General features: G+C 37.2%; 2 protein-coding genes across 2 annotated transcripts in view; one reads left to right on the top strand and one right to left on the bottom strand.

The window, feature by feature from the left end:
- The window catches only part of TIMP3 (TIMP metallopeptidase inhibitor 3), a 44,757-nt gene extending 33,774 nt beyond the window's left edge, over positions 1 to 10,983 (bottom strand). The window contains exon 1 of the mRNA XM_053718969.1: positions 10,790 to 10,983. Coding sequence (XP_053574944.1) covers positions 10,790 to 10,919 — 130 coding nt within the window. The 5' untranslated portion in view covers positions 10,920 to 10,983. The remainder of the gene's footprint in view (positions 1 to 10,789) is intronic.
- Positions 1 to 16,801, top strand: part of SYN3 (synapsin III) — a 694,683-nt gene that overhangs the window by 361,036 nt on the left and 316,846 nt on the right. The window lies entirely within an intron of this gene.

Below are 16,801 nucleotides of genomic sequence, written 5' to 3'. Positions count from 1 at the left end.
TAAAATTGCATGTACTATCTGAATCATGAATGTCTCATTTTGACTTGTGTCCCTTTAATGGTGATTTTCTGCTGAAAACCATATAATACATTTTTCTAAAGCATTGTGATTCAACCTATTGTGTTTATCTCCTTAAAAAGCATTAAACACATAAAGTCAGCAATGCACTACTGGGACCTAAAGGAACACAACTGTTGAGTCAACGACAAGAGGCATGTGTGTAGCCACCAGCCACTAGCTAGCTCCCAGTAATAGAAATGTATTTCCTAAACCGACCTCCGTATGCTGTTCAACAGAGGATACCAAGAGAAGTAAAAAGTCTTAAAAAGTGCATGTTCTGTCTGAACCAAGAAACTTTAGAGGGACACAAAACCCAATTTTTTTCTTTAATTATTCAGATAGAGGATGCCATTTTAAGCAACTTTCTAATTTACTCCTATTATCAATTTCTTCTCTCTTACTATCTTTATTTGAAAAAGAGGACCAGTAATGTAAGCATAGGAGCTGGCCCATTTACGGTTCAGTACCTTGGTAGCACCTGCTTATTGGTGGCTAAATATAACCACAAATCAGCAAGTGCTACCCAGGTGCTGAACTAAAAATGGGCATGCATTCCTGCTTTTTCAAATAAAGATAGCAAGAGAAAGAAGAAAAATTGATAATAGGAGTAAATTCGAAAATTGCTTAAAACTGCTACTCTATCTGAATCATGAAAGAAAAAAAATTGGGTTCTGTGACCCTTTAAAGGGACACTCAATCAAAATTAAACTTTCATTATTCAGATAGAGCATGCCATTTTAAACAACTTTCCAATTTACTTCCATTAACTAAATGTGCACAGTCTTTTTATATTTAAACTTTTTGAGTCACCAGCTCCTACTGAGCATGTGCAAGAATAAGTGTGTATGCATTTGTGAATGGCTGATGGCGGTCACATGGTACGTGTATGCATTTGTGATTGGCTGATGGCTGTCACATGGTACAGGGGGAGTGGAAAAAGACATAACTTAAAATTGTCAGAAAAAAAAATCTACTCTCATTTGAAGCTCAGACTAAGTGCTATTGCATTGTCTTGTTATCTTGCATTTGTTGATTATGCAAATCTACTGTGTTGACTGGTCCTTTAATTTTTACTTTCATGTCCTTTTAAATATTCCCCAAGTAATACGAATACCTAGAATAGGGATGTGTCACTGTAAACAGGCTGCCCTACTGTATGTTACCATTGTGAAATTACACTTTGGGGTGGTCTTTATAGTCCTAAGTGATTAATGGTGTCGACACAGCACTCTAAGCTGAGCAAAGGGCGTTAACCACCCACCTCAAATTGCACAAAGGGAAATTAAATTGTCACATGAAATAGATAACATAATGTGCATGGCTTTCACCAGCTCCAGGAGTTTATACACACAATGCTATGTGCTCCATCTTACAATACCTTGTTTGACACTTCTCGTTTTATCAGCTGGCCAAGCACACACACATTTAATACAGCACTAGATTTTAATTTATTTAAAATAAATCCTCAAATATTCTGCAGTATGGGAAAACAGGATATCACAGAACAAAAAGTTGAAGATAGAAATAGTAATCTTCGCAGGCATGGGCCTTCATTTATTTAAACAAATTTTCAATATTCTTTCATTATTTATTTTGCGAACATTACACAAACACTCATTATTTATTTTGCCCATTTTCTTGTAATTTCACTCTGAAAATGTAGGATTTTCTATTCTCAGAATTTTAAATGCATTCTGAGATCTCAAGGCTAACCGTGCTACAAATCTATCCCTAATTGTCTTTGCCAGAAAATCCTTGCTGTGCTGAAACGCCACTGACATTTTAGAGCATCAGAAGAAACTATTTGGAGTTAAAAGGGAGCTGGCAAGGTTTACTACAGATTATAATGGTAAACAGACACAAAAGTGATGCATTAACATTTGGCGTACCAGGTGCAGAGATGCACTGCGCACTTGGTGCAGACTTATTGGTTGCATAAAGCAAAGATGAAGAAAGAAAACTGTTATGACGGAGTAAACAGTCCATGCAACATGTTTAGAATTCTCTCCCTGTGTGTTTTTTAGAGTTGGTTTCATTCCTTTCTGGGTATAGAGAAGGGGATGTCAATAACACCTGTTCTGTTTAACAAGCATGTCCTTGTTTGCAAGCATCATGATCCCAATGCAAGAACACAGCTGGGGTCTCCTGCACTTAGATACCCTATAAACAGCTGCAGCATAGCCCTCTCAACACCAGAGGCACCTAGCTTTAAAGGGACATTATACACCAATTCTCATATAACTGCATGTAATAGACACTACTATAAAGAAGAATATACACAGATACGGATATAAAAATCTAGTATAAAGCTTTTTATTAAAACTCTTAGAACCTCCTAATTTAGCACTGTTGATGAGGTTAGTCTGGGACACCCACTTATAGGTCCTGAGAAAGCAGGAACAGCAGCCCCTCCCCTACATATGAAAAGACTCATTACACAAATAAGAACAGTGGGGTCTGTAGACCTCAGTATACATCTGATACTTTGGGGCTTGGTTAGGAGTCTGAAAATCAGCACGTTATTTAAAAATAAGCAAAACTATACAATATATATATATAAATTGTCCCTTTAAGTATGGAGACTTTCAGTATAGGAAGGGATACCACCGGCTAAATCAGCTATTTTAAATACTGAAATAAGGGTAATGGAGCTACTTGTTAACAATTTAATACACTCCAGCAGGTAAAATGGATCATAGGGAACAAGTTAAAAAGGGAGAACATTTTTGGGTAAACTGTTACTTAAGCAGAATTAAATTTGTGGGGGGATTTTGCAAGGTAACAGAGGTGGTTATTTGTTATGGTCTCCATAAGCAATTAAAAAGAATGCACCCTAAGCCAGGTACACAGTCAAACCTTATAGGCTGGGCACTGAATTTCAGATGTGGCACATGTGCGCATCAAACATTAAAATCTAAAATGCATCCTTAGTGAAACAACGTTGGAAGAAACCACTCTCGTCATATATGTAGTAATTTGTGCCTTAAGGGTACATTAAAGTAAAAATAAAAAACTGGTTCAGCTAGAGCTCACAATAACAAAAACATATCAATTGTTCCTCTCTCTCTTGGCATCCTTTGTTCACATTTAGCTCCATTCCGGGGCATCTAGAGTTGCCGCCTCGGCCATGTTTTCCTGGACACTTATGAGTTACACATGCTGCAGGGTAAGCACAGGGGAACATGCATTGTGCACCTAAATAGCAAATGAATAGTGACCCTGGACAGCACTATTCATGTTCCTCCCTGCATACCCTGAAACAATGTGTAGCTCATACGTGTCCAGGAAAACATGGCGGAGGTGACAACCCTAGTGGCACCATACTGAGCCAGTGGTATTTGCAACAATATTTACAACAATGTTTTACATATAGTGCAAAAGACATGTCCATTCTCCCAACCCTACCTCAGCATGCTCTTACAGAAAGGGGCCAGAATTAAACAAAGGAGAGCAGGATGGGAGCTTTTCTTTGTTATTTTTGTGCAGTCTATTGTATGTACTTCATGGATTTAATGATTAAGTTGGCAATGAAAAAGGGGAAAAAAACATTATTTGGCAACTTTCAGTCAAGAACAACTTGCATGACCTATTGTTTGGTGTTTTTTTAATGTTCTTTTGTGGGTGCTTGTTGAGGTAGCAATAGCTGGGACAAAACAGAGGTTTTGTTCTATTAAATTGTGCACAAATGGGTTTTGTTGAAGAACCTGCGGGAACTGCAATTCTCCGGAGTTATCAGGGCTGGGGGGTGGATTCCATGCCAGGCAGTTTTATAGTCACAATGTGTGATACTTCCATTTAAAAAGCAAAAAAAAAAATAAAAACTTAAATAAAAAAGGCTAAACATTTAGGAATCTAAAATGTAGAACAACCGCTACTTTCACAGCTGGAGGGTCAGAGAACAGAACCTTTAGCCTTAGCAATAACATAATTAAAGCAGAAAACATTGTTCAGGAAATGATTGTGCTACATTTGCAAGCTAATGAGATTATGCCCGAAAGCTGGAACACTTGAGTCTCCCGCTGAGATTAACTCTTGAAGCACCAAATCAAAACAAACAAATGCTAATACAGCGTTAAGTTGCCTGATCAATAATTAGCGATGCATCCTGCTGACAGATAGAGATTGTGTCTTCAAATAGAGCGTTGTGATTACATCAGACTCATTTGGGACAGAAAAGTAGCTTTCATGCACAGTGATAGCATGAGGTTTTGTAAAACTTCGTAAGTAAATCAGGGAGCGTTTTACTAGGAATTAAAGATTCATTTTGACATTAAAGGGACATAAAGTGCAAAAAAAAATGCTCTAATATTTTAGCATTTTATTAGTGCCTTATTGCTTGTATATAACCATGTGTTTAACCTCTGCAAAGGGAATAAAAAGGACATGCTCTATCTCAGTGTTTCCCAACCGCGGTCCTCAAGTACCCCCAACAATCCTGGTTTTCACATCACTAATTTTGCCAGTGCAGATTGTGTAGCCTTGCTTGATTTGCACATACACAATGTGCACCCACTTACCTGTGATTTATAATCCCAACATTGTTACTGGGAGGGTGTAAACAGTGCTCATCTCAGAGTGAAACACTTGAGCAACATTTGCTAGGGCTCTATGAAATGTATTCATATGAAAAAATACACAGCTCATGTATTATGATGTATCAGAGATGCCTTGCAGCAGCATGAAGATAATACTTAGAATTAAGAGTGACCTTGACATATTAAGATGCCACTACTTTCACAACTCTTGCATATTAGGAGGTATTGCAAATGTATTTATATTTTATATATATCGTTCCATGAAAACTGCAGATTCTGTGACTACTGCACAATTATATTACTTTCTGATATGATCCTGAAGTCTGAGGGGCTTTATGCTTGTACCTAGTTTTGTTTTTTTATATTGGAAGAGTTTGTTTGGGGTTACCCGGATTATGTGTGATAAAGATGCATCTATTGTTGTATTCAGTCTCACTTAGCTATAGGAAATCTGATCCACGATCATTTTAAGAGATCAAAAGGGTTATTTCTTTTAAATAAACCATTATTAAGAATATATTTCGACTGGAATCATACAACGTGGAGCTTATTATTGTTCATAATAATAATAAAAGTGTGCTAGGGGTGTGTATGGTGATACTAATATCAGACTCAGCTGTGCTACCCCAAGAACTGATGTACTCCCAAATCAGAAAGAAAGCCAAAAAGAAATCCTGGGTGGGGAGCGCTCAAAAAGAGCTGTGAGTTGGACTATCTAAATATTGTGCACTTGGTATAGTGACTATTTGCTTATTTATATCTGTGACTTAATAGTGTCAATATGTTATAACATAGGGAAAAAATCTTCAATAATTATACCCAGACGTTTGGGAATATAATCTTCAGTGACGATAATACTGTGAATATTTTGTGTGATGAGATTGTGTTGGGTATTAGATGGTGTTATAAATTGGTTAAAGGATGTGTTCAGTATTTGGATTGGTGCTATACCTATGTGTCCTAAAGATTTATATTGTACCTAGGTGTCCTAAAGATTTATATTGTGTCCTGAAATAGTGTCTACAGTATCTGGACCTTTCCAGATAATTATTGAAGATTTTTTCCCTATGTTATAACATATTGACACTATTAAGTCACAGATATAAATAAGAAAATAGTCACTATACCAAGTGCACAATATTTAGATAGTCCAACTCACAGCTCTTTTTGAGCGCTCCCCACCCACAATTTCTTAATAATAATAAAAGTACCATATACCATTTATCCCAAATGTAACATTTGGGAATGCATATTACATAATTTAAAAATGTTTTTAAAATATGGACAGTCAAGTTGTGACACTTATGAGTGGGAGTCTGTGATAGTAGATTTGTAATTTTATGCTAGTTTTACTATGTAAATGTACATTTTGATACCATCACAAATTACTTCTACTCAGTCAGGTAACATAACAGTTTTTTCAGCTCTCATTATCAACTTCCAAACCAATTACATACTTGAGATTCCATATGAACTCCCTGTGAAGCATTACACTGTTCTTCCAGTAGTCATATTTTCACTTATTTTCTAGTGTTAGAATCCTAATGTAAAACAATCCTGCAGGTGACAGAGGGTCTCCTGACTCATTTTAGCATTTAAGGTGAGAATTATACAAGCCATGTGTCCTACCCTTTACAGGTCACATGAGATTCAGAGCATAAAAGGGAAGATGCATGATGTAATCTCAAGGAAAACCACATACAGCATAGAACAGATACAGTTATTAGTATAGATAATGTAAATATTTAATTCGGTATTTGACCTACATAACCATGCACGCAGGTACACACACTATATATACGGTATTCTGATGAAGGGGACGGTTTGAGCTCCGAAACGTCATAAAATTGTTTTTGACTTGTAACAAAGAAGCCCTGAGAGTTCATTTATTTGCTGTATATATATATATATATATATATATATATATACACACACACACATACATACATATACACACACATACATACATATATACATATACACACACACACACACTGTATATATACACATACACCTGTATCCTTTGTTAAAACTAAGCATTTTTGAGCATATTGAGGTAGGCTTAAGCTTGTGTGTCTTCAGTAGTATGTGTATAAGATTGTTACATTATTGCAGACACTGCTGCCATTTACTGTTCAAGTTACATGCACACTCCTAAGGCTACCTCAGTATGCTGTCATGCAAAGCAGCTAAGTTTCAAAGGATACCAAAAGAAAGAGTTAAATTTGATACTTAGAAAGTGTTTTGTTGGGGTTTTTTTGCACACTGACTCATGAAAGTTTACATTTTTGCTTAAAATTCCCTTGGAACTCAGAATTGTATGCTTTACCAAATGTGTATTTATGTGTAACAAAAAAACAGAACGTACTTTTGTTATATTTTTTGACAGTTTTCCTGTCATGTAACTCTAGAGTTGCGTTTTTATTTTAACTGCTCCTATAAATGCAGGAATGTATCCACCAGGAACCAGTACTCTGACCTTGCTACATGCTACACAGTGAATGCTGGGTCTAAGCCTTATTCCCACAGCAAAGATGATAAAAAAATAAATGTACTCGGGGTTGTCAAGGACTTTGTCCCTGAACTACAGAGTGATGCAGATTTTGTCAACAAAATGACAGTTTAAAAGCTTTTAAAGAGTGTTATTTCTAAGCAAATTGTTTGCAATGACTCACTGACATTATTCATACATAAAAAATACTGTAATAGCCCTTTCTCAAAGCTGTTGCTGGCAGTTAATGAAGAGCTAAGTGTTAACAAAAAATGGCATTATTTTATAACCCACGTAACAAATGGGTGAGAAAATGAATAAATAAATAAAAAAAACACAAATAAAAGTTTACATTGCTGTGTGTAACAAAGTGTCAGTAATTATTAATGTAATGTCTTGCACTTGTACTCTTGCATCACAAAAAGTGAAGTTTCTCATTGTTGGCTTTGCTACGAACTTTCTAGATGACACACCCCTCAGTGTGAGGGAAGGGGGTGTGAGAGGCTCACTAGGGGAGTGTGAGGGGAGAGACTCACAACAGGCACTTCTTAAAGGGATATGAAACCCAAAAAATTATTTTGTGATTCAGACAGAGCATAGCATTTTTTATTAAGTTTCCAATTTACTTCTATTATCAAATTTGCTTCGTTCCCATGATATTCTGTGTTGAAGAGATACCTAGGTAGGCATCTGGAGCACTAAATGGCATGAAAATAGTGCTGCTATCTAGGCTCTTGCAAATGGATAACATTCTTGCAACACTGCTGAAATATAGTGGTCAGCTCCTAAGCATACATCCCTGCTTTTGAAGGGCTTAGGATATATGGCTGTATGTTTTAACTCTTTTGCTGATAATGGGGACTAAAATGCATTGCACAAATTCTGACACCTTACAACATTTTCAAATTCAAAATTTGTTTTTTTGTTAAGCTGGCACTGGTCAGCAGGATTCTACAAAGAGATTGCAATTTAGAGTATTTTTTATTTTATTTTACTGACCATGTAACACCATGTCAGTAATTTGTGAAAACATTTTATTACAGAAAATTTGTAAATGGATTTGCCCTCACACAGAGGTGGTAAATATAATTATTTACAGAAATCTAATACCTGAGCTAGGCAATGCATAGGGCTATCATGGGCATTAAAGGGACAGTCTAGGCCAAAATAAACTTTCATGATTCAGATAGAGCATGTCATTTTAAACAATTTTCCTATTTACTTTTATCACCAATTTTGCTTTGTTCTCTTGGTATTCTTAGTTGAAAGCTTAACCTAGGAGGTTCATATGCTAATTTCTTAGACCTTGAAGCCCACCTCTTTCAGATTGCATTTTAACAGTTTTTCACCACTAGAGGGTGTTAGTTCACGTATTTCATATAGATAATACTGTGCTCGTGCACGAGAAGTTATCTGGGAGCAGACACTGATTGGCTAGACTGCAAGTCTGTCAAAAGAACTGAAAAAAGGGGAAGTTTGCAGAGTCTTAGATACAAGATAATCACAGAGGTTAAAAGTATATTATTATAACTGTGTTGGTTATGCAAAACTGGGGAATGGGTAATAAATTGATTATCTTTTAAAACAATAAAAATTCTGGTGTAGACTGTCCCTTTAACTACATACTTTATACAGGGAGATGGCAGGACTGAGTGCTTGTGGAAGTTATTTGCAGACTTTTTTTCTTTATTGTGACACTCACCAATGGCATAATTTTAAAAAGTGACTTATCTTAAATAAGCTTAATATTTCTGTGACACCCCAAATGATTCTTAAAACTATATTACTATATACATTTTCAACAACTGTTAATAAAGAAGAAGTGTACATAAGCAAGACTGAGGTGTGAATATCACCAAAAGTATTTAAAGAATAAGATAAAGTATGTTCTGCAAAAAAGATGCAATGATCACTCAGCATTCTGTCACCCTTGTGGCTGAGGGTTTAATACTTTATGGGGTCATCATGCCACCCTAATTGAGAATCATTACAGTCGGGTTATAATCACACACAAAACAGACACTGTTTTCACTTGCTGGTCTGTTTGAGTTGCTTGCACCAGCTTTGGACATCCATACAGTGTGCAGAAGACATGATGCAATAGACTAGATACACCCTGGTATATGTGTTCTATGTCAGACCTCAGAGCTGCCTGCTTATAGCAGATCATCACTTACAATATGAATACAGGAGTATGATGGCTAATGACCAGCTGCCATACATTGCATTATAAAAAAATATATAAACCAACTTCAAATGGACAATACTTCATCAAGAGATGTAAAAATAACGTACAGCAAGGAGACAGCTGCAAACAAGAGAAGCACACTGTGTGTTGTACATAGCAAGATATTGAGGAGTGGGGGACCAGATCACAAGCTATAGATGAATCCTTTATGGCTTGTGTTCTGGGTCTAGACAACCCAATTCTACTCTGACTCAAAAACACCAACACATTCTTAGACATAAAACGAAGCAAGTTGCTATTTTATGGTAAAGTGATAAAGCTGATGGTAATCCAACTCCTTTAGGCACATTTTATTATCTACTGTTATGCCCATCTGTTGGATGTGCAAGTCAGCTGTTCACAGAAAATCCCCATACCCTAAAGTATTATTATAGCCATCAATAAATGTGTCCCAGACACCTGCCACTATAATGTGCAACAGCTCAGCTCTGTGAATTTACAGCTCATACTGACCTTCTCAGACAGGTACCCACCTCACACAGCAAATGCACTATTGTTTGGGTCATATAAACTATCCTCAGAGACTTCCCTGCAAAAATCACTCAAGTGCATACTTTTGTTATATTTCTGATAATTGAATAAAAGTAATTGAAGATGGTTTACCTTGCAACATTAATTTCCACACCATATCAGATTTCATATATACATATAACTCATATACAGAAGGGAAAACTATATTTTTCAGCATTATCTAATGCACTTTATAAACCATCTTGCTATTTGTATTTAGAAACTGCACAAACTGGAGGAAACTACTTATTTATCTAGAGTTGTATCCCCCCCCCCCCCCAAATATAACAAATACATAAATAAAGCAATCTTTAAAGCCATATGTTTTTTTTCCACTCCTCAAATCCATTATGTAATGACATCTTCTGGTAGATTTATTGGGGGAAACTTTTTCACAGCAACCAGTTCTGGCATTGTTGTCCCAAGAGGGCTGTAAATGCATTCTGCAACAATGTGTTGAATGGAAAGTTTCTGGTGCAATTGCACTTTAGCTTGTGTGAAGTTTACAATTAGTGCAACAAATTAGTGGTACACAGACAAAAACACGTGTGATATAACTGCAAAGAAGACACAAATGCTAAACACAAACAGAAAAAAATATTATTATTAAATATTAAGCATCTGATGCCAGCAGTACATGGTTGTTGGTAGATATTTGCCAGGGGGTGTGTTCTACTGGCTCACAACGTGTGACAGTGCCAACCTCAGTAAGTGACATCACAACATGAGGTGCTATAGTACCACTGAAACCAAGTGCCTACCCTCTGACTGCAATAGTAAAGGGCACAATAAGCTTTTATAGTGTATCTGATACTGGCTGCCTTGGCAGAGGCTACCTGACAAATAAGCGAAGCTATGGCATCACATCATAGTAAAGCAATGCAACAGCATGCCCAGTTACCCACCCTTCACCCGTTTAGAGAGTTGCCATGCACTTGTACCTACCTATGTCAGAGTTGCAGAAAGCCTCTTGAGGGTGGACGTGTACACATGTGCATCCTTCAGCTGGTCTGCTGTGCTGCCCAATGATTAGCAGGAGCCCACTCAGGAGCACAGTATTGGCCACTACAGACATGATATAGAAGCTCTCAGAGTCTCTCTCTAACAAGTTCCTGAAACTCACCTAGAGTACCACTGGCTGCCCAGCCTGTGCCCAGTCCTCTTATACCCAAACCGTTGTGGGGGCGTGGTCTGCAGCGAGAGCGTCACTGGGTGGGCGTCACCACGGGCGTGGTCTCGTGTTGTGCGTGTCTGTCCATGTAGGGAGAGAATGTTCCTGCAGACACCTCGGGATGGGGCTCCCGGGGATGGGATGTGGGCTGCTCGCGGCTCGCGCTGCTTTAGCCAGGGCTGGGCCTCACTCTAGTGATGCTGCGGGTACTGTGTGACCGCATATAAACATGAGTGTCATTTATACTGACAATAAAGAGTGTGTGCTGCTAAATATACAGGAAGACTACATCTGTGATAGAAGCAGCAGCATTATAAAATGATGTGCCTCAGGCCTCTACTAAAAAAGCAAACATATACGCACATATATAAATATAGAATTATGGGAGGGGGGGGGGCGTTAAACAATATATTTACACCTTATAGCATGTTATTTAAAGGGACAGTGTACACTAATGCTTTCTCCCCTTTAATGTGTTCCCAATTATCCATAACTTTACAATTAAGCTTCTTTTTTAAAATTGCTTTATGGAAAAAAGGCAAGTGCTGTAGTTAGCATATCGATATGACGAATCCGGCTTCCTCCAATTGTTGCGTACCCCACAAGCAGGACGCCTAAGCGGGTACGCAGCGATTGGAGGAAGCAGGATTCGTCATCGATATGCTAACTACATTTTTCCATAAAGAAAAGGTATTTTAAAAAAGAAGCTTCATTGTAAAGTTTAATGAATTGAAGGGCCCCTGTTTTGAAGATTATTTTTAGATACCGGGAACTTACACATTAAACTTTACAATAACTTCTTGTTACAAAAAAAAAAATGTAAACAAGAAGGTTTAGATAAAATAATGCTCCCAGTTGGGGTCTGTGAAAGAGAGGTACTAAAATGTTAATTTTTCATTGTTCTCTCTAAGAGCCTGATTATCAAAACTCGCCAGCATGGAGAGAAATCTCGCCAAATGTCTGTGTGTGTGTGAAGGGGGTAGCATTATTGTGCGATGTAGGTGTCTCCTTCACAACCAGAAGTCCACATAGAGAGCTAAACTACTCTCAAGAAGACCTTTTTTAAAAGTCTTTGAGGGACCTCGCTGTACTGACAAGACGTATTAGATCATCTCGCCAGAGCGGAGGGGTTTAGATCATCAGGTCCTAAGGATCAATACATCTTCGGACCCCCAAGGAATTGCCTTTCTGGCTTTGTCAGTCTCCCAATCCGTGAGTCTGGCGATATATTCCAAAAAAGTGGGCTGACCCTATATACTCTGACGAGTGGCTATGAGTCTCCCCTAAGAAATAATAGGGATCGCAGCTTCTGCAAAACTCAACCCATATCGCTAGTCATCTGCGATCTTGGGGGGGGGGGCTGTATTTGAACTGTTTTTACACAACACAGACTGTGCAAAAAATGGTTCCTATGTAGGAACCCTTCAAATAATGCATAAATAAATTCAGTTTCATTGTACATGATATAGATGTCACACACTGGAAAGTCTCGCAACTAAAAAGCTGGAGAGACTGATACAGTATAGCTGAAAAGGTGTATCTAAGATGGAAGGCAGTGCTTTGTATATTACAAACTCACAGCAATGTTTCCCAATTTCATAGTAACATAGTAGATGAGGTTGAAAAAAGACTGAAGACCATCAAGTTCAACCTATACAAATATAAAATACTTACAAATAGCTCCAGTTAAACTTAAATAATCCCACTAAAAGATGACCCATTTAATACAAGCAATCATATCCATGAATTTTGTTTCTAGACAGAAATGTTTCCAAACTATTTTTAAATGTATCTAGGACATTAGCATTCACTACCTCCTTTGGTAATGAGTTCCACAATTTTATTGCTCTTACAGTGAAAAAAACATTTCTGTTGCAGGAGATTAAATCTTCTTTCCTCCAACCTTAAATTGTGACCTCTTGTCACAACAATTTTCTTGGAATAAACAGAGCTTCTTCCATCTCTTTATATGGGTCTTGAATATATTTATATAAAGTAATCATGATCTCCATTGTTAATAAAGAAGAGAAAATATTATGTTAAACTTATAGGGGCATTGGGGAAAATATTGTATGAGCGGCGCTGGAATTATGAAGGCCCCGTGTTTGGGAATGTTTGTTTACAAAGTTTGATAATGTTTACAAAGTTTGAGGTTGATAATGTATGAAGGGAGACTGCACTGTATTATTAATATAAAGACTTTTTTTCAGTGTTTATGTGGAGCCAGTGCAGTACAGATTGAGCATGTGCAATATTGCTTCAGTCATCAAGACGTAACCAAGAGCACACTCTATAAACCTTACTGGCTTGGGTGATACTGCCTTTTAATTTATCCCTATTGCTTCTAAAAAAACAATAATTATTAAAGAAAGTGCTGGCAAAGAGCTATACAGGCACAGACATGTATGTTAAAATATGCACAAACTGACCATGCATATTTAAAGGGACAGTATAGTCAAAATTAAACTTTCATGATTCAGAAAGAGTGTGCAATTTTAAATAACTTTCCAGTGTACTTCTGTTATCAAATTTGCTTTGTTCTCATGGTATCTTTTATTGAAGAATAAAACTAGGCAGGCTCTTTAGTACTCTAGGGCAGTGATTTGCAACATTTTTTTTGCCGTGGCACACTTTTTTACATTAAAAAATCCTGTGGCACACCACCATCCCAAAATTTTACAAAATCACACATTGTAGCCTAATACAGGATATATATACACACTGTACTGTGCTGTCATGCCATGCCTCCTACAAACTATACATGACATATTGACATTCATTCACAAACAATCATAATGAATGTCAATGTCATGGTTGTAAATGATGCCTGATGAGCCTGTCACATACCTACCAATATTTCAAAATTTGAAAGCGGGACACCCCCGCACTGTTGTCAGTCTGCCGCAGCACACCTGAGGATCTCTCACGGCACACTGGTTGAAAAACACTGCTCTAGGGCAACAGTGTTCTGCAACATTATTTGTAGCTTTATTATACAATGTTGTAAAACACTGCTGCCATAGAGTACTAAAGAAACATGCACACTCCTGAGCTCTTATGAGCTTACCTAGTTTTACTCTTAAAGGGACAGTACACTGAAAAAATGTTTTTAAATTAATGCATTTTCAATAACTTGCTATACCAGCTGCAGAGTATAAAATTTATGAGAAATTGCATTTTTTGGTTTATTTGTGTATATGAAGTAGCTGGTTTTGTGCTTTTAAACCACAGCCTATTACAATGGGTTGAGCTTCAGGTAATATCAGATCTCATTATGTTATCACTTTGTGTACACACATTTGCTTCCTTATCTTATATTTGTCTGGAAAACTAAAGCTCAATACATAGAGGGAACAATGGAAAATTATAATTGTGTTACTTAACTATCATGACCCCCCCCCCATTCAAAAATCAGCTATTTCAAATGCCAAAATAGGGGTAAAGGAGCTACTTGTAAACAATTTAATACAATCTATCTATCCATCTATCTATCTATTGGGTTCTTGTAAAGGTCGGCTATTCACCCGTAAGGGTCTCAAGGTGCTGAGGGTTGCAGTTCAGTCGAAGAGCCAGGTCTTGAGGTCCTTTCTGAACTTAGGGCGGTAGCTTGTCTGAGGTGCAGCGGGAGGGTGTTCCAAGTCTTGGCTGCCAGGTGAGAGAAGGATCTGCCTCCCACTGTGGTTTTCCTGATGCAGGGGATGACTGCGCGAGGGCTTGGTCGGACGATCAAAGTTGTCTGGCAGGGGTGTAGAAGGTAACGCGGTGGTTCAAGTATTAGGGACCGATGTTGTGGAGGGCCTTGAATGCGTGGGTGAGAAGCTTGAAGGTTATTCTTTTGTGGATGGGGAGCCAGTGCAGGTACCGCAGGTGTTTGGTGATGTGGCACTGACGAGGGATGTCGAGGATTAGTCTGGCCGAGTAAAATGGATCATTGGGAACAATTTAAATGGGAGAAAGTTTTTGGTTGAACTATCCCTTTAAATAAAAGATACCATGAGTACAAAGCAAATTTGATAACAGAAGTAAATTAGAAAGTTGTTTAAAAATGCACGCTCTATCTGAACCATTAAAGTTTAATATTGACTTTACTGTCCCTTTAAAGACAAGAATATAAGTGATACATTATACTTTATGCAACACACTCCCTAGAGAAGCCGAAAAAACAAAGTCTGTAATAGGCAAATGCTAAATCAAGTAGCTATCAATTTGCAGCATTTTGGAAACGTAGGTTACATATTTTGTTTTATGTTAGCTTCTCTAGGGAGGGTGGGGCAATAAAATGATCTAGGTGTTACTGACACAAATGGGTTAAATTATTGTTCACTGTGTGTTATTGATAAACAAGGAGGATAAAGTCACTGATCTGTATGTGTGGGTGTATTACTTATTATATGGGTACAGTTAATGTTCTGGGTGTTATTGGCAATGAAGGGAAGAAAAATCACTGTGTATATTACTGGCACCATTATTAGCCGCTGCTCCTGCTTCTGACTAATTTACAGGCCACCTTATTAAAACTAAAAAATGTTCTTCTTGATTCAGATAGAGCATACAATTTTATACACCTTTCCATTTTACCTTTGTTATCAACTTTACGTTATTATCTTGGTATCCTTTGTTGAAGGATCAGTAATGTACTACTGGGAGGGAGCTAGCTGAACACATCAGGTGAGCCAATAACAATAGGCATATATGTGCTGCCAAAAATCAGCAGCTAGCGCGCAGGAGTGCATTGCTGCTCCAGAGGCTACCTAGAGATACTTTCAGAGGCTACCTAGAGATACTTTCAGAGGCTACCTAGAGATACTTTCAGAGGCTACCTAGAGATACTTTCAGAGGCTACCTAGAGATACTTTCAGAGGCTACCTAGAGATAATTTCAGAGGCTACCTAGAGATAATTTTAGAGGCTACCTAGAGATACTCTTCATCAAAAACATTTAAAATTGCATGCTCTATCTTAATCATACAAGTTTAATTTTTACTCTACTGCCACTGTTTAAGTACAAGATAGCAGTTTACTTAGGGACACTCAAGTCAAAATTAAACTTTCATTATTCAGATAGAGCAGCAATTTAAAAAAAATTTCCAATTTATTTCCATTAACAAAATGTGCAGTCTTTTTATATTTACACTTTTTGAGTCACCAGCTCCTACTGAGCATGTGCAAGAATTCACAGTATATACATATATGCATTTGTGATTGGCTGATGGCTGTCACATGATGCAGTGGTCGCGGAAATAGACATAACTCTTAAATTTGCCAGAAAAAAAATCTGCTACTCATTTGAAGTTCATACTAAGTGCTATTGCATTGTCTTTTTATCATTTAGTCTAATGTATTTACTGTTCCTTTAAGCATTAAAACGTAAAAACAAAAATCAGCTACATTTTGCTGGTTGCTTCAAGTTACATTAATAGTAACACAAACGTGGGTGTACAATGTATTTTCACTGAGGCTAAAAATGTACAAATGATGCATAATCTATTTTTTTAATTTGCCAAAATATTAACCTTGCCCCATCTCAAAGCCTCTATAACCTTTCTTTCATCAGCTTTGTGATTCATCTGTTTAGTAGGTTCTGGCAATTTCCCAATATTATAAATACTAGTAAGAGATAATATATTCTGCTCGTTATTATATCCGCATGAAAAAAATAGGTTTAAATCTTCCCTTGCAGGAAAAAATATAATTACATACTACACTTTGTGTTATTAATATTCTTACTTCCCACATTTTTTTTAAAATTTCCTGTAGTTAATTTTCTCAGCTTATACAATGCTAATT

This window comes from Bombina bombina, chromosome 6 (genome assembly GCF_027579735.1).
Source record: "Bombina bombina isolate aBomBom1 chromosome 6, aBomBom1.pri, whole genome shotgun sequence".
Taxonomy (NCBI): domain Eukaryota; kingdom Metazoa; phylum Chordata; class Amphibia; order Anura; family Bombinatoridae; genus Bombina; species Bombina bombina.
The sequence above is the reverse complement of the archived record's forward strand: the minus strand, read 5'-3'. Positions and strand labels throughout refer to the sequence as shown.